We start from the raw sequence: 23,525 nt of genomic DNA on the forward strand, positions 1-23,525 counted from the left end.
TTTACTGTAATGTGCAGCCTGGACAACTGAATAGCTCAAAAATGTAGGAAGATATATATGCTGAATTCTGACCATAGGCCATTAGTGTGTGACAACCTTTCAAACTGAAATGCTTGAATAGATCTCATTTTCTTCATGAGCACTCAATGATAAAGCAACATGTATGTCATAATACCCCTTATATCACTTTTTGATATGTTTTTTTTGCAGTATTTCATGGTTATTGTTAGAAGATCTCAAACAGCACATTATTATTTATGAGAAAGATTGAGAAAGTGTGTATTTTTATTTTGTTATTTGCTGTTGCAGCTGACTTTTCCATGGTGTTCTTGTCCTATTGCTCCATTAGTCAGCTTCATAAAATAGTAAATATTCTGAAGAAACTGGCATAGAGTTTTCTTCAAAACCAATGGCATTCATATTTTTCTTTGATGCTTCATTGGTACTGTACAGAGCTTTTTATATGTACACATTTAATAATGAACATAAAAATTCAGATTTGTGTATAGATTATGTATTCTGGAAGAAATTTCTTGCTTTGCAGACTATGCTACATATTTTGTGTATGCCATGTAGTCATGTAAATGAGAAACACTGTTTTTAAACGAAAAGAGTTTTGAGGGAAATAAGCGAAGAATAGTGTACCTAAACAAGATTGTAGAAGATGTAAGCATTTTGTTTACATTTATTTAAAATTTTTATTTAAATTTTTTTATTTACAATTTTTACATTTCAAGAAAAATGTTTTGCTTGAAGAGGTGAAGGAGTACAGAGAAATGCAGTTATCAGTAATTCTATTTAGATTCTTTAAGGGGTTGAACATTGTGAGCTGAGATCCAACTTCTGGAAAAAATATAGGAAATTCAATACCTAAAATATTAATCAATAATCAGGATATTATTCTACTATCTTTCTTCAACACACACATTATAGCTCCCAGCATCAGATAGGAAATTTTCCCCATAAATCCACTGCCATATATCTAATGTAGTCACCTTTCTTTTCCACACGATTTCTGGCTATTTAGGGGCTTATATGAAACAAATTTTAAAGTTCCCATTTTTCATGGCTGGTAATTGATAGCATCATAACTGAAAGAATTGTTTCAAGCTTCAGTAGATATGCAGGAGATTGAATAGAAATAGAAATTTGGAATGTTTTCTTATTCAGCACAACCGTTGTTCATATTATTGTTGAAGTCACTAGCAGGAATGTAGCTCCTTGTAATGTCTTTATACCTCTTGTATCTGTTCTTGTATCTAATAGAGCTGTCTCTAAAATAATCAATTTAACATCCCTTACAACAATTAGAGCTGCTTCTTAAAAATATTACCCTCATCAGGTGACTGTTCACCTTTTTACTCGTGGGATATTGCTAATACAAATCGTATCAGTAAAAATCTGAATGGAGGGGGAAATCATGCTGCATTTAATATAAATAAATCTTGCAAACAGGAGTTGTTAAGATCTAAGCAAAGACTGTATCACAGTGAGATTTAGAAATAGTACTTCCAAAGAAAATATCCAGAAAGGCGAATGTGGAAGACAAGCTACTTATTAGCTATAAACATTGAAACTGTGTCTACCTATCTCAAGCTATTGTTATTTATAATTAAAGACTGCCTTTATGATTTTTTTTTTTATTATTGTAAAGTTGGCTGGGCCAAATCCAGTCCTATTTTCTTCTTTCATACATGTTATGCAGACTTTGAGACCTCACTCATGTGGCAGTTGTTGGCTTTGTCTTGCATGCTAACTTCCAGTGAGCAGCTTTGGCAGAGATAAAGCAGTCAAGTTCTTACATGAAAAAATTCAGTCTTTTGGGAGATCAGTTTGGGATGAATTATGTATTATGCTTCTGGGCCAACTTTTTAAAAATTATGCTAAAAAAGTCTGTGCTTGAATGTTTGTTTTATCTTTTGTTTAATTTTAGATAGAACTGAACCCCAGATCAGTCCTAGGGGACTCTTGGCTTGCAGGAAGAGTTTTTTGGCTTGGAGCATTATTCATGCTACTCTTAGACATTACAGGAAAAATCCTGAATGATGATAGATATGTTTATTATATCTATTAAAAAAAAATATTAAAAACCTCTAAACTATCTAAACTTCTGCATAGATCCTTATCTGCCTCCTTGCAGTCATTCTTTTTGAGTGCCACATAGGTGATTTGTGTGCCATATTTAATGCAATAATACCACCGAGCTCTTAAAACCGGGGCAGGGGGTTGGGAATACAACATCTGTAAAGTATACAAGTACAATAGCAGCTTTTACAGGTTCAGAAAAATCATGTGGGTTGGAAGGGACCTCTTGAGACCAGGTAAAATTGTTCAAAGCAGGTCCAATTACAGCAGCTATTCAGCGCCTCAGCCAGTTGAATTGAACGTGTCCAAGAATGGAGTTTCTGCAACATTTTCAAGTACCTGCCCCATGACTGCTGTCATGTAAAAAAAATAAATTTTTTTCTATGTCTAGCTGGAGTTTTCCATGTTCTGACATCCATTGCATCTCATTACAGTGTACCCTTGAGCAGAGTCCTTTTCTGTCTTAGAAGAAAGCAGTAGGATATCACCTTAGTCTTCTCATTAGGCTGAAAAAACCAGCTCACTTACCTGTTCCAGCCTGTTAGCCACCCTGGTGAACCTTGGATGTACAAAATCCAGGATGGCCATGTGCCTTGCAGTGGGAAACCCAAGGCTGGCAGCAGGACTCCAGCTGTGGTGTCACAGGTGCCAAATGAAGGGGGAGAAGCACAACCCTTGACCTGCTGGCTACACTCCTGTGAGTACAACCCAGGATGTGGTTGGCTGTCTTGAAAGGGCACACTGCCAGTTCATGTTCATCAGACTGTCTTCCAAGACCCCCAGGACTTTTTCCTGTGGAACTGCATTCCAGCCAGCAGTTCCTACCCTGTATTGTTGCACAGGGTTATTCCAGCCCCCACACAGAACATTGTATTTTCCTGCATCAATCTTCATGAGGTTTAATTTGTCCAGCTAGTCTAGACCCTGGCTTCTGGCCTGTTGACCACTTCCCCGTCTTTGGTATTGTCCACAGGCCTGCTGAAAATATATTTTGTCCCATCAGCTTTCTTGGTAATAAAGATGTTAAGCAGTAGTGGTGCCAGCACTACTACAGCAGTACCTAAGGAAACAGCAGTGTTTGAAATGCCAGGATCTCAGTGGGTGCCTAACAGATGTGGGTTTACTTAGAAAAGGCAGTGCTATGTGCTCTGCAAGTTAAGTCACTGAAGTTATATTGGACCTCAGTGATTTCTTGTCAGAAAAGGAATGAAGGAGAAGCTTAGACTGGTTCAAGTCATGTCTTAAAAGAACACAACAGCAGCTGCTCACCTGTGAGAGCCAAGGAGTGCCCAAAGTGTGTTCATGGCAACTGCCTGAAAAAGCTGTGATTAGGGGGAGAGACACGTTGCCAAAACAGTCTAGCTGCTTTCCCCATCCCCTGATCATTGCTTCAGTCAGCTGCAGGTTGAACTGACTTGTTCTGTCTCCAATTTCTGCCTGTGACACCTTGGTTAGCACTTCTTACACAGGATAAAATTATGTGAAAACAGAGTAGATTAAGCATCTGCAGATTATTTTATACTGATAATTCCATGATAATTTCTTCAGACCATGTGAGTGAGAATAAAATTAGGAAGAGTGTAGTCATCTTGTGCTCTTCAGCAAAATTGTTAATGCCAGAAAAACATCCTCTGGGATGTCTCTGGGGACAAAAAGTCACAAAAGGCCAGTCCTAATTACTCTGATTGCAGTCATAAGACAAGTCAGTAACTTGTAATCGATGGTGTTACCAATAGACTAGAACTCAAATGTCATCACTGTCAGCTGCCTGGTTTTTGTTTCATTGTTGGTCAGCCACTCTGTAGTGATGGTATGATGGGTTTGTCCCTTTCTCTTTCCAGCTGTCAGTTTAAAATTCACTATTACTGAATTAAGGTCAAAAACTCTGCACTTAGAGGTGACTGTTCACTAATTAGTACTTAGATTTCGGCAGCTAAAATCCTCTATTGAGTGAACAAATACTTGCATTGTAAAAAGCAATGTGTAGCTCTAGTAGGTGGCTGTCTTGGAAGTTCCTGGAGCAGCTCTGTTCCATCACTGGCTTTTCAAAAACACAGCTGGAACGTGTTGATTATGTGGTGCAAAGCAAATTTACATCGTTGTCTGTGCTGTGCTATTATGTTACATAAGCAGCTGGCTGTATTCTGTAGGTCCTGAGCATCTTGATAGAAACACATTCTGTTTGAAATACATATTCAGCTCTTTGTTAAACAAAAATCAAGTATCACTGTCAGATGATAGTTCTTCTGTGCTTGTGTATCCCTTACTGAGGAATGTTTTCTCCTTTTTAACCATGGTAATCCTTCTTTCCATATCTTTTATGGCCTTAACCTCGCATGAAACATCCATTTCCGCACTCAGTATTTATCAAGTCCTAAATTCTGTTTCCCCTGCCTTAATTCTGCTAAGGGGTAGTAGATCAGGCAGCTGATGATGTTGAATTTAAGTGGTACACAGTTGATGGTGGCATAGCAGTCCATCCATTTGTTGTTCCCCCCTGGTTTTAGGGACTAGGTATATTGAAGTGTAAGTTTAATTAGTCAGGTTCTTAAATTGTTGTAGTGGAAATTGATGTAGCCAGGAGGTACCTAAAAAATAACAGTTAAACGTTTTTCACAGTAAAATCAAGGCATTTGACTATTTGTAGGTATATTTTTGTCAAGATTCTGTCCCTTAAAAATAGATGCATTTTTGCATTAGAAATGAAAAAAAAAAAAAGAATTGTTAGCTTCTAGTTAAAATATTTAGATGCAGGCATGTATCTCAAGTTCCTCAGAGATTTAATAAACTGTACAAATAGTGGACTGTAAGGGAATATATTTGTAGATTGACAGCATATTATACATATTGGTTCTATCAGTTGCAACTGTTCTTTGATGTTGTCACCTTTTCATAGTAGCAGAGTTTTTCTATATTCAGTGTAGTGTTTATTCTATTTGTTAAAATTGAGCAGTGTTCAGTATCTTACCTAAACTTTAATTCCAATTACTTTTCCAAAAGACTGCTACTTTATTTGACCCAGGAGGGTGTTATTTAGGCTTATTCTGTCTTGTGCTGTGGTCTTTAAGTCTGCCAGAAAGCTTCCTTCTTGTTAGGCAGCTGGCATAGGGTGGTTTGGAGAGGAAGGAGGGTGATCAAGAAGCCAAATTTGTGGGTTTGATAAGTATTCAGTTGTTGAATTTGATCTCATTAGTGCTCAGTATTTTTACAGGGTTCTGCAATTCTTGGTCAGCTCTTGGTTACCAGAAGAGGTGTATCCAAACTCTGCATGCTGAAAGGGGCAGTAAATGGTTCCTGCACACAGAACTGGGATGACCTAGATCATTACCAACTCTTTCTGGAGAGGAGACTTACACACACTTCTCCCTCTTACTCTTCTGTCACCACTTACACTTTAGGGAAATGCAAGGGGCTGAAAAATCCGGTCTGAAGATTTCTGTGCAAGGATGAAACAAAAGCTCACATCTCAATTTTTTTTTTTCTAACTGTCCATCATTTGGCAAGAGCCTTGTTTTCCCTCTATTCATGTTTTAGTGTTTTTGAATGATAAACCAAACACACACTTTTCTCTCTCCAGGTCTCCTGCAAGCGCAGAATCTCTTAACGCAACTACCTCAGCAAAGCCAAGCCAACCTCCTGCAGTCTCAGCCAAGCATCACCCTTGCCTCGCAGGTCAGGCTTTTTCCTACACTTCATGACTTGCTTTGAGGGGATTTAAACCATGGCAAGTGAATGGACCTTTTGTATTAGTTACCTGAATAGATGTTGTAGCTATAATAGGGAATTTGTCTTTCTAGATAGTTCAGGTTTGTAGCTCCCACCCCAATGTGTCTCTTTCCAGGCTTTAACGTTCTAAAGTGGGTTTTTAGCTGGAAATTTTCATGATTGATATCTTGAGTTAATGGCACTAGAGCATCGTTTGATTTCCTGCAAGGTTCTCTTGGAAATTCAAAGGAGCAAGGTGTGAGCTCCTTCAAAAGCTCCGAAAGGGGATTACTGACAAGTCTCTTTCTGAGGATTGCAGTGGTAATCTATTTTTATTTTAGTGTAGTTACTTTGCAATCACTGCTAAGTCATTGCCAGTCTTACCAGTTACCATCTGTAAAGCTGAAGAGATTGTTAGAAATGAAATATTCGAATATTCTGATAGATGTGTATTAAAATATTATAACTCTGTGATTAAGTTTTCAGACTATAAGAAAAGCAATTTTAAGGTTGCATCTGCCTGTAAATTTAGTTGTGCTTGGCTCTGGGTTTTACCTCTGTGCAGTTTAGTTTCATGGCTGCATGCTGTTTCTCAAATACCATGTAATATCACACAGTATCTTCCTGCCACCTCGGTTACATATAAGAATTTTCTAGTCTGCAATAAGGTGCCTGAGTCTATCAGTCTTAGAAAACTACATTTTCTATTATACCACCTCTAGTATTTTTCATGCACCATGTGGAAAATGGAATTTGTCTCACCTCTAGTTCATACCTTAGGTAGCAGCATGATTCTCCACTTTTCCACTATTCTTGGATTAAAAAATAAAAAATAAAAAATTAAAACTACTAAGAAAGAATAAATTAGGTAAAGTGAGTGAAGTAAGTGAAGACATATTGCAGTAATTACCCACTATGATTAATGTAAATTAAAAAATATTAAAAACCTGTAAGTGTGACACATGTATCTGCAGTCCTAGAAAGATCATATATGATTATATTATTTATCAAGTAATGGAATTATAGATCTTGACCTCCCTCTACCATCTGCTGTGCACTGCAAAACACTGCACTAACCCAGGAGGAAAGCAACATAAGGAGTTATGTAAAGACTGAGCTATATGTAGGCCATTTCTTTTAGAAGAGCCTTTTCTGAACCTTTGCATAGACTTTGCATAATACTCTGGTGCTGCCTGGACTTGAGGCTGTTCATATTTGCCCTGAAGGAGTCCAGAGTTTCAGAACTGGGTGTAGGACACAGGGGCATGAAATCTCCTTTAAGGAAGAACCATAGCTAAGCTGACTAGAATTTAACTGGAGTAAATGATTTGTCTCTGCATCTCAGCTGATCATGGCATGCAAGGAGGTAGAGCTATGCATTCAAAACATGTTTCCAGTGTTCTTATTGCACATGAAGCCTGAATTGTGCAATACTGTTAACATTTTCCAAGTTGCTAATTTTTTTCAGATATTTGTTGTAGTTGCATCGCAAAATGCCTTAGTATGCCAGTGTTCAGGAATAGTGAACCTTCCATGGACTTCCTAGAAAGTTACCCTTCATATAGGAAAAAAGTGAGACCTAAAAAGGAATCATTTTCTGCAGATTGCCTTTGCTTAATTTCTTGTATCACCAGTACATTAATTTTATTGTTACAACTATCAACAGAAGGGTTAGAGGTAAATCTAGTTTTTTCTTCCTGAAGAGTTGAGTCCGTCACAAGAGATGGCATTGGAGGAAACTTGTCATGTTTTCTGCATCTGTATGTGGTCACTCTTCCAGGATTAAATAGGAGATTTGAATCTTTTGGGTTGATGAAAATCTGCCACCTCACAAGACCAATTCAGTTTTAATTTTTTTAAAAGGGATGAATGCCAAGTAGTCTGTAAGTGATAGAAGTATATCAAGTAGAGTGTGTTCAGCCTTTCTTTGAGCAGCTTCTGCAGCAAGTGAAAATTGTTGGTTACCATTGAACATCTCTTACTTCTCTTTAACTGGTTATGACAGAACCTTTATAAGCCAGTCATACTATTGTAGTTTTCTGGATTACATTTGCTTGTTCTGGAGAGGAATGTTAATAAATTGGAGGAACTTCCAGATTGTAGGAAATGTCCAGTTTACTGACCTCTCTCACAAAACCATCACATACCTTTTAGGAATTTAATTTCTGTTGATTATCTTCCTAAGTCTGATTTTCATCTTTTCCTTGCTGTCTCAATAGCCAGCAACCCCAACACGCACAATAGCAGCGACCCCCATTCAGCCACTTCCACAGAGCCAGTCAACACCAAAGCGAATCGACACTCCCAGCTTGGAGGAGCCCAGTGACCTTGAGGAGCTTGAGCAGTTTGCCAAGACTTTCAAACAAAGACGGATCAAACTTGGATTCACTCAGGTGAGACTGCGTACCTTAGTGCCTGCCAGTGTGGAACCTGAGGTCTCATCTTTCAAGTCTGGGGGGAGACTACAATTCCATCATTTTCTAGGAGAACCTGCTTAAATAGGGTTATGCTCTGGCCTTTATGTGGGGGATTTCTAAGAAATAACAGAAAAAGCCATACATCCATCTTACTTTTACTTCCCTGTTGGTTTTAAAGCATAGCCATTTTCCCAGCAGGGGAAAACGTGCATTTACCAGCTCCAGATGTCATTGCATGTGCACTATTCATTCTATGGGATGTGACATGAATGGGACAAAGCACTTTAAAGCTGCCTTCAGAAGTACAAAGTTCCAAAAATCATACAGTACAATTAACTGCTCCGTGTGTTTAAAAAGTGTATCACATCTGTGCAGTTGCTTTGGATGTCAAAAGGTTTTTATCTCTCAAGCGTATTTTCCTATTAAACATCAATGATTTCTGTATTTAATGCTTTTGCTAAGGTTCCTAAACAAAACCTGAAAGGACTGTCACCTTTGAAGTTTTCTCCTTACAAGGGTGAACTGGAGTTGTGGTTTGTTTTGGTTTGTTTAAAAGCTCAGAAATACCTGTAGAGCAGAAGAAAAGTAATCTTGAACGTAGTGAGGGTGGTTGAATGAAGACCACAATTAAAAGTACAAAGTGCATTTATATGTTCCATTATCCTGTTGAAAGGAACTTGGTTCCAAGAGTCCTTTCTTATTAATATCAAAATTATTTTTTTCGTCTGCAAAATTAAAATATCTCACCAGGTAAACAATTAGTTTTGGCAGGAGTCTGTGGTTAAGCATAAGCATGTTTTTACTAGAAGAAAGAGCATGCAAAAATCAAAGTATTTCAAAGTCTGAGCTCAGAGCAGTCAGTCCAACATATGTGATGGAGCAGAATACGTAAATCTACTCTAGCTGAAAGTATCTGCTGAAGTCAGATTTATTTTTCTGGCAAAGTCCTAAATTGAAAAATCAAAGTTCATAATGAAAGTTCCTGGCAGCATCTTAATTATAAGTCAAGAACAGAATGTTCTTAGTCAAATGAAGTGCATTTTGCTGGCATTTGTGCCTCCTTCCCTCCCTTCTTTCCACTAGAGGGAGGCACAGAAATACAAGTGATGGACACACACAAAAGCTCGAATAGAGCAGCACAGAATAGGGTAAAATACAATAGGTTCCCTATAGCTTGACAGAGGAGGTTCGTGTAGATCTCTCATTATTATGTTTAATCTGCCCTGCTGTGAGATGATTATAAAGGCTCAACTAGACTTTTTAAGTTACGTGTTAACCTTTCTTTATTGACCCTGTTATGAATTTTCATGGTGAGGAAAAATGAACACAACTGCTCAGGCTTACATTTCAGTATTTGCTTTTCAGATTAAAAAAGAGGAATCTTGAGAATGTGATAAAATTACATCTGGTCATTCCTATCCTACTCTGAGTTTGTATGTGTGTAATTAGGCTGTTCTAATAACTTCAACCTAATTGCATAATTGGATGATAATTAGAGACCCTGATTACTTTGGTTTCCTATAGTTGGATAAATAGAGTGCCTTTCAGAGGATAAAAGAAATTTATTTCCAGCAGTACTGTAAGCTTTTTCAGACTCATGCCACCCCTGCCTTTCAAAAATAATTGTGAGATTTAGTTTGCATTGCAAACTAATCACTTACTGCATTCTGTCGTGTGAACAATAAAACAGGTTTTGAATTTCAGCAGTTCTGCCTCTTCTCCCACCCTGAAATGTGGGTGATGCATTTAAATCCTTTTGTTTATTTTCCTTAAAAATACCTCCATGTTTGACATACAGGGACACAATGAGCAAACTGCACCTTAGCATCATTGCAGGCCTGGGACTAATTGCTCAGTACAGATTCAAGAGACGTGAGTGAACATTTTAGACAGTGTTATTTTTATTCTGTGAAAAGTATTGCCTCTGCTAGACCATCTGAGCTTCTTAACAGACCAGTACACACAACAATGATGTACCTTATAATCAGTTTCAGTTCATTACCAGAGCTTCAGTCAACCTACAGAGTAGATCAGATGTGTATACAGTGCCTTTATACTCTGTTCCATCTTATGCGTGGGCCATTCCAATATATAAAATTCTCATCCCAATATATAAAATTCTTATCCCAGTATGTAAATCCCTTTGCCTGCAGCTGAAATGCTGCCACCTTTTGGCATTGACAAAGAAATGGTTAACTATTCATTTTAAATCAGATGGCAAATGTTTGTAAGAACAACATAAATCCAGAATTAAATTTAGTTGGGGGACTGGAGCAAATTTCATAACTCTTTCCTGCCAAGACATAAATCAACTTATCTCTAAAATGGTTTACATAGCCAGGTTTTCTTCTTCATAAACCCAGAAGAGCATCCACGTTACTCCTCTTGGAATGATTTATGAGTTTTAAAATGCACAGAATCCTGGCATATGAGTAGAGGCATAAATGTGAGTTCCCACGTGTTTCCTCTGATTGAAGGGCACACAAACCAATTGTTCTGGTCCTCTTCTAGGAAAGAAATTGTTTTCTTTGCTCACCCTGCACAATTTACTAAGCTTCCTGAAGGTTGTTTTCTTCCTGGCTTGTGTGTGGCCACTCTGCATGCTGTCAGTGTACTCATACCCAGCTGTGGTTGTGGAGCTGACCTCAGAGAAAAATGAGCTTTATGCCCAAACCAACTAACCCATTTGCAATTAAACTCCACTAACTGTGCTCCAGCTTTTCAGCCTCTTCTTCCAGACTTCTCATGCTTTGTTTTGTGCTTAAAAATCTAAATAAAGCTACTTTAGACCAAATAGTTATACTTGAAATATAAGTGGTTTTTTATTTTTTTCAAAGGGTAGGACCTTCCAGCTTTAAGACAAAGCATGTACATATTATGGTGTTTCTAATGGTCACAGTTAAGAATGGATTGATTTTTTTTTTTTTTAAACACCACTTTCCAAGTGTATACTACATAGCTATATAATATATACATAAATATTAGAATAAGCAGAATGTCTGCTAGCAGAATAGCTAGCTGAAAGTGAGTTTAAAAAGTAATAACAGATGTAAGGAGATGATCATCTGCCTGTAAATCTCCTGGATAGGTTTGTGGCAGATGGGTAATGATAGTCAAGACTGCAGTTAATCATTATTTGAAATGGTTCAAGTTCTTGTCTGCTCTGAAATTTGTATCTATTGGGGAGAAATTTGATTTGAACCTCAAAAGAACTAACAGTTCAGATAAGGATATTTCTGCATCTATTTAAATATGATGTATTTTCTCAGACATCTTTTCTAGAGTATTTTCTGCAAATTTGAGAATGTGACTTCATTGCATTTCTGCTTATTTGAACTTTCCTTCTTTGGTGTGAAATATGCAGAAAAACTTAAATCTGCTCATAAAGAGAGCTTGGCCTTTACTTATTTTAAAGAACTAAGAAAAAATTACAAGTTAATATTCAGTGGAATGTGCCGCTCAGTGATAATGCTAAGAAGACAAAGCATCAGGGATTTCCTGGAAAGAGTTACATGGTTAAACTGACTGAGGTTTGACATTTCTTTATGATTATTGCTTTAGCATGAATCTTGGTAGTGCTAAGAAAGCCTCTGTGAAACTGAAATCCCACACAGCAGTGGAGTCTCTAAGAGAACACCAGAATGTGACAGGATTCCTTGCTTTGGAAGTGCCTATGTCAGTGAATCCCTTTTTTCTCTTTCTTTGTCCAGGGTGATGTTGGGCTCGCTATGGGCAAACTCTATGGAAATGACTTCAGCCAAACTACCATCTCTCGCTTTGAAGCCTTGAACCTCAGCTTTAAGAACATGTGCAAGTTAAAGCCACTTCTGGAAAAGTGGCTCAATGATGCAGGTGAATGAGTCTGTGTATTTCTTCACCAGCCCACCAAAATCAGTAGCATTCTGAAAAGCTGCTTCGTTTGTGCCCTTATGGTTTTATGAAGCTATCAGCCTTTGTAGCTGCCCATGGGACAAATGAGGGTGTAGAAATAAGGGTCTATAGCTCCTTTCCATGTGCCTGTATGCATCCAAAATAGTTGCAGTATGAACTTTCAGAAATGTGTTCTCTAGATAGCTGAACAATTGCATGGGATGAGGTACAATATGTGTCATGGTTTTCTTCCTTCGTGTATGTTAATGCATATAACTTCTAATCCTCTTCTAGCTTTCTTTTTCAGATGTGTAGTAGAGGGTTGCATGATTTGTTGTTTCAGTAGGCAGAGCTTATTGCATCCATCTCCTTCCATACCCCTGTGTGCATTCCTTTTATCTCTCTCCAAGGGTTCAGATAAATAAACTTTTTCCCTGTAGGAAGTTTATCGTGGGTTAGGTTTTGCTTTTTCCCTCCCATATGAATTTTTTTCCTGGGTTACAAGTTATTCACTATGCCAGTGCTGGTAGTGTTCTCTTTTTTTTATCTCCCACCAGCAAAAGGAGCTTGTGTGGTGGTGCTAGGTGTTAGGATAGGAAGTGTTTTGAGAGTGCTGTCAGCCAGTTTTTTCTTCCAAGTGTGCAACTGTACATAGTATAAAACTGATGGATTTGTTAAACAGATGGCAGGGATGGTGTGTGCCTTCCTATTTTTACCAAAATGGAGAGAGCTTTATGCTGGCGCCTACAGCAGTCTCTGAAATTTTGAAAGTAATTTCATGCGGTGTTGAAAATTTGTCCTTTGTTGAGAAAAAGAAGTGTCATTCTGTCGTGCTGGCAGGGGTTATCATTAGGTGTTGTAGGTCTGTGATAGAAAACATAAATACCTCCACACTGAGTGCTTAAGTCCACAGGACAGCGGTCCCCAAGCCTTTCAGCAACATTGGATGGATCCAGTGCTGCAAGGAGTGTCATAGGGGATTTTTTCCTGCTAGCCTGAAGAAATGCTTGTGTCTGTAAAGTTAAGGACTATGAGCAGTGTCAGGGTTCTTCACATCCTGCAAGTGGGAAACCATTGTCTCTGACTCAGTTTCATGAAAATCTTTGGAAGATTCAGGCAACTTTAGAGGCTACTGTTTTACTTTTAGTTAAAAGCAGGCGGGAGAAGCATACCAGTGATTCCAGAATTTATTGCCGTGGAAATCACCTGGTTCTCAGTGGAGTTTTCAGGCTGAGGAAGGGTTTCCATATGTTTACAGGTGCCATTACTATTAAAAAAAAATCTAGAAAATACTTGCCCATTATCTATCTATATTATCTATCAGAATAATGGTGAGCATTGTGAACTTTGACACCTGCTTATCACCCACAAACTCCAGCCACCGTTAATCACTTTGTTTAAATTCCCTGCTGGAGCTTGTCTTTTGGTTAGATTGCTCTTCCTGCTGCACAGTGGGGTTAAACGTTCTCTCTTTTCTCCTCTGTGAGGCCAGAAAGACAGGATTAGGGGTTAAGAGCCCTGGTGAAGTTGAGGGGGAGCTGCTCGCTGTGTAGAGTGGTTGGTAGCACTGAGTATCTGCTAAGATGTCCTGAGAGAAGAGACTGAACACTGTGAAGCCATTTATGAACTTCTCTTCCTTGAGTGTTTTGTAGAGTGGGTAAAAGAAATGTCAGGCTGCTCAGATTTTTTCACAGCTGCATGTGACTTTCAGCTATGGCTCATGGATATCAAGTACTCCTTTTTCCTTTAAACTGGGGCTCGCAGTGAGTGGGGAGTAGAACGAGATATGGGAGACAAGCTCTGTATAGGTATTATAGAAGGGATACTGTGGTAGCATACAGGAGCAGAAGGCATCCTCTGGGCTTACTTGTAGCTTTGTGGTTTCAGGTGTATGATGTCATTTGTAAGTATAGTGATTAATGCATGTGATCTGCATGAACCTCTATGTATTTGGCATAGATACAGAGCAGGTCTTAACGTACTTTGCACAGATGAAGAACACTTGCATTAGACAGCATTGCATTCAGATGAAATCTCCTGATTTGTATTACTTCCTTCTTTTTCAGAAAACCTCTCATCTGATTCAACTCTCTCCAGCCCAAGTGCCCTGAATTCTCCAGGGCAAGGGATCGAAGGCTTGAACCGTAGGAGGAAGAAACGCACCAGCATAGAGACCAACATACGTGTGGCCTTAGAGAAGAGTTTCCTGGAGGTCAGTGGTCCTGGTGCTGTGCTCAGCCTATGAACAAATGGAGGAGCTTCACTTAACAATTCTATGTGTCAGAGTAAAGCCATCACTGTGCTATTTAGGAAAGTGGGAACAGTGGGAACACAAAAGCCATGCCAAGAAACATCCATCAACATCTGCTTCGCTGTAAAAACAAACACAAACCCCCTCAGAAAAACTCACTGGTTCTTGCAGTTCACTGACTTTGTGATTCTGCATTCCAGTATACTCAAACATAGGTTTAAACACTGCCCTTCATGAGGATAGATAAATGGGGAAATAGTCTAAGCACACATAATTTGAGGTTTTTAGCTGGAGGGCACAAACATCTACTGTGGTTTGTCTCTACTGTACCACTGACCAGATTCTGGATCTAAGTCACCAATTCAGATTTCTGCCTACTGGAGAAGAGGCTATGATGCAAAACTTCAGGAGGTCATTTCAGAGCTTTTCAGATACCTTTTTTTTTTGTCAGAACCAAAAGCCTACCTCGGATGAGATCGCCATGATAGCTGACCAGCTAAACATGGAGAAGGAGGTGATCCGCGTTTGGTTCTGTAACCGGCGCCAGAAGGAGAAAAGGATCAACCCACCCAGCAGTGGTGGAACCAGCAGCTCGCCCATCAAAGCAATTTTCCCTTGTCCAACCTCACTGGTAAGAGTCAGGAACTGTGTTAACAAAGATCACTGGCAGAGGTAGTTCTGCTGTGCTCACTGTGGAAGCTACACGTGCTGCACCTTCTTTGTACAGCAGACTTGTTCTCACATATTTATATTTTACTGGCATTCTGAGTGTTCCACCTGGATACTGTCTAAGAGAGATAATGCTTACAAATCAGGCACTAGTCAGGCCTTCATTGAGGGTGTTTTATTTAGCCAGTTCATGAAGAAATATTCTGACTACGAAATTTGCACTTGGGATTGTTGCTTTGACCTTACTTCAGATAATAACTCCAGTTTATATCTGGACTTTTCTTCTTTTATCCCATTTTTTTTTATATAAAATAATAGTAATTTTTGCAAAGTCCTTAATAGCTCTCCCCATCCTTCTTATATTAGCATCTCTGGTCAGTAAATGAGCAGCAGTAAAATGTATCATGCACTGGAACAGGTTGCCCAGGGAGGCTGTGGAGTCTCCCTTACTGGAGATACTCAAGAACCATTTGGACTCAATTCTGTGCCATGTGCTCTAGGACTGATCCTGCAGGGAAGTTGGACCAAAGGACCCACTGTGGTCCCTTCCAGTCTTACCCATCCTTTGATTCTGTATCATTTGGAGACTTAGGTCACACAAATCCAGTGATACCATTGTTGTTACTTCTAGTCAGAAATGATTTATATAAAAGAAAGACATGGAACAAAAGAACAGTTTAGCTAATACTCTTGTAATTAATTTCCCACACTTGTATTTACCTCAGGTAAACACAAACTTCATGAAAATAAGAGTAACAAAACACATGCATCAAGGTTCCTTCAGCACCTTTGCTACCAATGTCCATGGAGGTCTGTTTTCATAAATAGAAACAGTAGCTATTAGATTTCATAGTAGCTATGCTAATAGGAATGTGGTGGAATTTATGTAGCCTGTAGCTGTCCTTTTGTAGTATTTATTCCACCCTCATCACCGTAGTAGCTAATATCTTCCAGTACTTCATTAAACCATTAATTTTGGTGACGTGTTATTCTCTCCCCTCATCCTTGTCTCAGGGTGTGTGCATGCAACCTTTTGTTTCAGGGGAAGGGCCGTGTTAAGTGTACTTAGTCTTTTTATGACTGTTGTTGTTTTGGTGGGAGGTTTTTTTTGCCCAGTTGCAAAGCAAGGTTGCATGCCTTGCTACCAAAGCAGAATATAGTGAAATTTATGATAGTGTGTTTTAGTAACTGTGCAAGTTCCCTCAGACTGCAACTTAAAGGAGCTTTCCTACAGAAATTTTCCTGTTGCTATAATCTACCATTGTATGTAAGAAATTGAGGTGTTAACCACAGTCTCCCTTTCATCAGTGAAGTTTCACTAGTGTTTTCACTCATTCTAAGCTTCTCTTAAAACTGTGCTGCTACTACTCAAATGGATGTTCCAGCCCTGCTGCCCCCAGCCTTCACTGCCCGTGTGCTTTGTTGATTCCTTGTGTCAGCTCTGGAGATTGTGGCCACATAGGATGCTTGGGCTTAGTTTAGTAGTTGGACTGCAAATTAGCCATGTGAGGAACAATGATGAATTTTCAGTATGGTTAGATAACCATTGTGACTTGCAGCCTGGCTGCACGAGGGTGAGGGCTCTGCAGCAGGATTGGAGGGGAAAGCTCCTTTTGGGGGCAGCCTCCTTTTGCATTGGCTGGAGTCACTCACTGTAACCACGGGGGTGAGCTGTATTAATTCCAGGTCATTCTCTGCCCTGGAATAGGGATTGTGACCTTGGCCTTAACTGCTTGCTGGGCAGATGACAGATGTGGTGGCTGGGCTGCATTAGTGGGAGGTGTACTGTGTATCCAGCTCCTCTTAATTTCATACACTATTTGAGATGGGCAGAAAGCTTTCAGATCTGTCCCAGTTGCCCCAGTCTTGTTTAAAATGCGTGAAGCATTTGACTCCCTCTAAGAGGATGTGTAGCATGAGAGATATTTCTCTGATAATAGACTTAAGGTAAGAGAGTGGAAAGGAGGAATTTTTAGCCTATATCCTTGGCTATGTTCTCTTGGGCAATTCTAAAGGATTCATTTCTCTCATTGATGTATAACAGCCTTCAGATATTACTGTTGGACACCATTTCTTGTCCATAAAAAGTCCTTTCCTTATATTTCATTTTTCCTCATAAGCTAGTTTCTCCAGCCTTAAATCTTTGGTGTTTATCTGTAATGTGTTCAGTTTATTTTAGCTTTCTTGTAATAAGCCATCTACAATTGAAAACTCCATTTGTATGTTTTAAAATTCAGAGGTACTTCCTCTGGCACAAGGAAACTTACCAAAGTAAAGCTTATAGTCTGGTTGAATAAAAGTGAAATGTTACTCTGCTGCTCCATATAAACACATTACCCTAAATATCTTTGTTAATGCTGGGGCATTTACATAATTTTATCAGAGAAAGAGATTTGGAGCTGAAAAGATGTTTAAACAAAAAAGAAAAAAGTAGAGATAATATATTTTGTAACTCTTTCTGTAAGAGTGTCTCTATTAAAACAAGATGCTGTCTTTGTGGGGTGGCAGAGAGAGGGCTAGCTTGCAGTCTTGAGACGTGTATCTCCTTTCAAATACCGAATTATTAGGAATAAAGATATTGCTGGTAATTAGAGATGTTGCTATGGTTGTTTCATTGGATGATAAAGTAACCAAGTTACAAAAAAGATTAGTTTATATGCAGTGTTCTCCCTGATAACTTCCTCAGCTGAGGGTGGAAAGAAAGAAACCCAGGTGTAGCGTTTGACTCTGTCTTTGAGCAGCTGAGCAGTTTTATTCGTTTTTGACCTCCAGGTGGCAACCACGCCAAGCCTTGTGACTAGCAGTGCAGCTACAACCCTGACTGTCAACCCCGTGCTCCCTCTGGCCAGTCCTGCTGTCACCAGTCTGTCAGTCACAGGTAAGGGCTGCCACCACATCAACCCCTACCGGTTTTCCCTTTTGAATTCTTAAAAGAGTCATTCACTGCTGGTCACTGGTTATCCTAGGACATTATTGTCATTGTTCCTTGTTGCTGCACTAGGAAGTTTCAGTTTTTGTCACCACTGAGTTGGCTTTTCCAGGAATAAAATCACAGGTGGTGCTGAAACAAGATACACTGTTTTTCATTGCTGGCTTCTAGAGCTCCTCAGCCTCCCATTGGGAAGTGTAATTTCATTTTTTCATTTGAACTCTTGGGGCTTCTTGGTACTACAGAAATGTGTGTGTTGTGCCCCTTTCAGCTGGACATGCAGTTGAGATTGGGTGGGCAGGGGTTTCTGGTGTCTGTGTTTTGTCTTGATCTGACCAGAACCAATCTTCCAGGCACAACAGAAACCACCTCCAACAACACGGCAACAGTGATTTCAACAGCACCTCCAGCTTCTTCAGCAGTGACATCACCCTCCCTGAGTCCTTCCCCTTCTGCCTCAGCCTCCACTTCAGAGGCATCCAGTGCCAGTGAGACCAGCACAACACAGACAACCTCCACTCCCTTGTCCTCCCCTCTCGGGACCAGCCAGGTGATGGTAACGGCATCAGGGTTGCAAACGGCGGCAGCGGCCGCGTTACAAGGAGCTGCACAGTTGCCTGCAAATGCAAGTCTTGCTGCCATGGCTGCTGCAGCAGGACTAAACCCAGGCTTGATGGCATCCTCACAGTTTGCAGCTGGGTAAGGATCAATTTTGCACTCCCTTTTAGGTGAGGTGACAGAAGAGTGAAGGAGAATTCTTGGGATAAATTGCTTTTATGCATCACTGTCATTTATCTCAGATTCTGAGGGTTTACTCATAGATGGCAATTGACCATTCCCATCACAATACACAAATGCTGTGTTCATTTTAAAGGTGAAAAAGCTGTGTTACAATGATGTTGTTTGATAAATCATTCACTCCACTGCAGAGCTTGACTTAAGGCCTGCAATTTACCACTGAATCATAGAAACTGTCCTATTAATTGTAAAATGGAGAGGTAGTCTAGACACACTTCACTCCTCTGTATTCATTTCTCCATCATGAGCAAGTTCTTAAAGATGCAAGATGATGTATTGCTGAAGTTGTAGCTTTAGAAATGTTGCCCGGACAGATGTTTCTTTAATTCCTCTTGATTTGCATATTTCTTATCGGCATTTGGGAGAGGATGATAGTTCTCTAACAATTAACAGTTTTCCCAAAATACTTTACAAGAACATTTTACACCAATGATCAGTGCAAGTCATGTATTTACAGTGCTTGTACTTCAGGCATGTTATGAACCCCTCATGGAGTTAAAAGCAAAATAATCGAAAAATAGCCCTTAATCTTTGGTCTTTCCTCCTTCGTTGCCCGCCCTCCCCTCTTCCCCCTTTTTAAAAAATATGTTGGTGTACTTTTGAACAGTGACAACCTTTTCTTAAAAGTAACACTCTTTCTCTTTTCCACTTCTTCCATGACCTTGTTTGCTGCAGAGGTGCCTTACTTAGTCTCAATCCAGGGACATTAGGTGGTGCTCTCAGCCCGGCCCTGATGAGCAACAGTACACTGGCAACTATTCAAGGTCAGTAGTGTTCCTTCTAATGCATCTCTGTCACACAGCTTCGGTTTATGCCCTCTGATTTTGTCTACCAGAGAACACTGACTCCTCTGCACTGGGCATAAATTGTGTAGGAGTAAAGGTTTTACAAAAATTAAATGTGCAAATATGTTTTGTGGATCAAAGAGATAAGAGCAGGTACAACTTCAGATAGGGAGTCAGAACTGTGTATGATCTTATAGTGATTTAAAGGAGGCATTTAAGATACTGAATATAATCTGGAATTTATTGTCCTTGCCTCATTGGCCTGTATCTCTAGCATGTTAGAGATTTGCTTTTTATAGCTTTTTTATAGTCTACTTGAGCAGACTTGCACCATTCTGAGGTCTCTTGGGAGGGCAGTTCTGAGCAAGTCTTGATCTTGAATTCTTGTCTTCACATGTATTTGAGAAGAACCTACAGCAAACATCCTACCTCCTAAAATCCTTACATAGAAATTGTAATACATAATTCCACATTCAGAAGAGTAAATATTTATTTGTTTTGGAAATAGCACAAAGCCAGAAGTTACCACTGGCTTCAAGCAAGAGTTGTTCTGAGTTCATAGTTTGCCACCTGTAAAAACTGGGTGGTACAAGTGTCTAAAGAGCTAGGTAACCTGTGTGTTCAAATATCCTTTAAACTAGCTGAACAAATCTTGTTTCTAGGTTGCAAGAAAGAACCATTTCATAAAGTGTCACAGATAAATTTAGGAGATCATAATCTAAGGCAGACTGAACACTGAACGCTGTAGACCCGTGAGAGTAAGTTGTAACAGTGGTTGGTTATATGTCAACATTTAAAATGTTACGCTCAAGGTTACATGACCTTCTCCATCTTGTGATAGCTGTCATTTCACATGAACCCTCATCTCAACCCTTCCCAGTGCAAGTTGCCTGGATGTGCAGGCTCTCTGTGGCAGGAAACATAGAGCAGTATTGTGCTAAAAGAGCTGAAGAAAGGCACAGTGGAATTAGTTTAGCAGCAAATGAAAGACGCTTTTTAGTATCTGCAAGATCTTGTCTGATGGTAATTTTGAAAAAAAAAAAAATACCAAAACAGCCTATGATGAGACAACTGCCCTCAGTGATTTAGAGAGCACACGTATCAGAGAGAGGCAAATGCAGAGACCCCTTGCTTTTAGACACATTTTGCATTGTTGCTTGCTGCTAATGTTATCTCCTCCCTGCTCAACTTTCCCTTTTTTTAGCTCTTGCATCTGGTGGCTCTCTTCCAATAACATCACTGGATGCAACTGGAAACTTGGTGTTTGCCAATGCTGGAGGTACCCCTAACATCGTCACTGCCCCTCTGTTCCTGAACCCTCAGAACCTTTCTCTGCTCACCAGCAACCCAGTTAGCTTGGTCTCTGCAGCTGCAGCCTCCGCAGGGGCCTCTGGACCAGTCGCCAGCCTTCACGCCACCTCCACCTCAGCCGAGTCCATCCAGAACTCTCTCCTCACCGTGGCCTCTGCCAGCGGGGCCTCGTCCACCACCACTACTGCCTCCAAGGCACAGTGAGCCGGGCTGGGCTGTGCTCCAGCAGCCTGGGTCACTGTGCGCTGGGATCGGCTGCCAGCCCGGTTGATGAACTGAAAATGCCATGGGCATCCTCTCACCGTGTTGCTGGGGACAAGAAAGAGAGAGAGAGAGAGAGAGAAAGAGAAGGAAAAATATTTAAAAAAACAAAAAACCAAAAAAACACAAAAAAAAAAAGGAGAAAAAAAAACCGAAAGCAAAACAGGAAGGATTTAAAGCTGGGACAGACATTTGCCTAATTTTATAATAAACACTGTCTTTTCAGGATCGCTTCATGGATCGGAGAACTTTCTAACCAAAAATGTAAAAAAAAAAAAAAAAAAAAAAACCACAAAAAAACTAAAAACCACAAAAACACAAAAAAAGTGAAAGGACTACTTATCATTTCCAGCAGTCACAATGACAAGTTAAGGTGGGTTATCAGTTCAAACATAGGAAGGGGATTTCTTGGTTTTATTGGTCTAAATATCTTTCTTTTTTAATTATCATTTTATAGGTCTGTTGTACAGGCCATTATGTCATACAAGGTGTTTATAATCGTATCAATCATGTTGGGGGTTCCTTTCTTAACTGGTACAATTTAGGCAGGCCTGTATTACTGGTGTATCTCTATTATTATTATTATGATTATTATTATTATTATTTTTATATATATAGTTTGGACGCGTTTGTCTTTTGCTCCTGGATTATTTTCAGCGAGCTCCCACACCATGGGGGGAGGGCGGGGGGGTGGAGAGGAAGAATGGAGCACAAATAGACTTTCTGTCCTAATCTTCTGGAAATGTTCTGAACAGTTTCCTCATCCTTGAATTTGTCTAATGCCTACTTGTAAGGGTCAGAAGAATTTATGTCCATCATTTGTGCAGGAAGCTGAGTGCAGCAGAAGAGATCACTGTGTGCAAACTTCCAGGCTGGTCTCTGCTTTTTAAGCAGAGGTAAGAATTAGCTCCAAACTGCCATTCTCCTTCTCTCAAATATTTAGACAGAACAGCCAAATTCTGCTCGTAGCTTCGTCTGCTTGGTTCCTTTTACTTCAGAGAGCGGGATGTGACCTCCCATGTGTGGATTGTGTGACAATACTGATGGCTCTTCTGTTCCAGTGATTTCGTTCTGCTGTGCAAGAGCACACAGAAATATTTAAAAACCATGGTGACCCGGGCTAATTGGCAGCATGTAAAGCAGCATTTACAGTCCTAAATCCCCTCTAGGTGAGTTGGTACCAGATTTCAGAAGGTCACATTCTCCCCGTTCATAGCAATATTCCTTTTCTGATGCTTCCAACACTATTTAGAAGAACTTCCTAGTAAAAAAAAAAGCACTTCTGGCTGCAAAAGACAGAAGCCAGGAGTATGGGAACAGAAGGTGCCATTGTTAATGCCAACACAACAGAGGCACTCTGGGGCTTTGCACACCCTGGGCTGATGTGGTGTGGTCTCTGAGCTGCGGGGCTGCTCTCGGGGTGAGGACGGCAGTCGGCGCCTCTGGCCAGTGCCCGGGGCTGGCCTGCCACTGGAACTCACTTTTTAAGGTTGATTCTGATCCGTGGAGCAAAGGATATTTTTGTGGATGAGGAAGAAGTAATGAACTGTACAGAAGTTAGATCTGTATATTCTTAAATATACAATCTAGTATCTGAACCAAAAAAAAAAAAAAGATTTTTAAAGAGAGAAGACTGGATCACTGCAATGCAGTTCACGTTGAACTTTCCATTCCTGATGGATTTAAAGGTTTCTGCCATGTCTATAAAACTAAATTACTTTTAGCTAGTGAGGGTATTAGAAGAGTCCCTTTCCCACCCACCCCCTTTTCTTTTGTCACCAGAGTGTCCTAAAATAATGAGCTCATGCAGCTTTGTTCATTTTGTTGATGATTCAGGGGGATCCTGGAGCTTCTCATCCAAGATCCGGAAGGCAGCAACTTTAAACTCTACACATGCTTTGGTTTGTGCCTGAGCATGTGGGATTTGTGTTTGCACTCAAGTGGCAGAACCCCTTATCTCTCCCCCCACCACCATGGTTTTGCTCTGTTCATCTCTAACTCTCCACCTTCCTGTTTTACTGATATTTAAACCAATTACCCCTAAAACTTCAAAACTAGTGAACTGCAAGCAGGGAAACTAACAAATGTCCGTCCACCGTTTCTTATGTGTTTTTGATTTTTTTATGTTTTATTTTTTTAAAACTAAGCTTGAACCAAAGTCAATTTCTAGCAAGCTGCTGTACTAATGGACTAGTTTGTGTAAGTGCAGTTCAGATGCAGAGAGGCGATAGATGCTACTGACAATTTCTTTTTCATTTGTCTTTTGTTTTTATTAATTTTATATAAAAGTTGCTGCTTGTTTTTAATCTTTTTTTTTTTTTTGATTGGTAATTTGTGTTATCCTTGGGGCAGACTCTTAACTTGATTTTAATTTGTTTTCTTTTATTTGATGTGTAAATAGAATGGCAATGTCAGAGGATTGTTAATCCAAGAGGTCCCATCTT

The 23,525-nt window shown here is 39.7% G+C and overlaps 1 protein-coding gene across 7 annotated transcripts in view; it reads left to right on the forward strand.

The window, feature by feature from the left end:
• Positions 1-22,754, forward strand: part of POU2F1 (POU class 2 homeobox 1) — a 103,308-nt gene extending 80,554 nt beyond the window's left edge. For all 7 annotated transcript variants that reach the window (XM_058841540.1, XM_058841549.1, XM_058841558.1 and 4 more), the window contains 9 exons: positions 5,663-5,757; positions 8,010-8,183; positions 11,918-12,059; positions 14,144-14,289; positions 14,780-14,959; positions 17,770-17,875; positions 18,280-18,625; positions 19,400-19,488; positions 20,714-22,754. In XM_058841540.1, the coding sequence (XP_058697523.1) occupies positions 5,663-5,757; positions 8,010-8,183; positions 11,918-12,059; positions 14,144-14,289; positions 14,780-14,959; positions 17,770-17,875; positions 18,280-18,625; positions 19,400-19,488; positions 20,714-21,024 (1,589 nt within the window). In that variant the 3' untranslated portion in view covers positions 21,025-22,754. The remainder of the gene's footprint in view (positions 1-5,662; positions 5,758-8,009; positions 8,184-11,917; positions 12,060-14,143; positions 14,290-14,779; positions 14,960-17,769; positions 17,876-18,279; positions 18,626-19,399; positions 19,489-20,713) is intronic.
• Positions 22,755-23,525: the final 771 nt, after the last annotated feature.

This window comes from Poecile atricapillus, chromosome 1 (assembly GCF_030490865.1).
Source record: "Poecile atricapillus isolate bPoeAtr1 chromosome 1, bPoeAtr1.hap1, whole genome shotgun sequence".
Taxonomy (NCBI): domain Eukaryota; kingdom Metazoa; phylum Chordata; class Aves; order Passeriformes; family Paridae; genus Poecile; species Poecile atricapillus.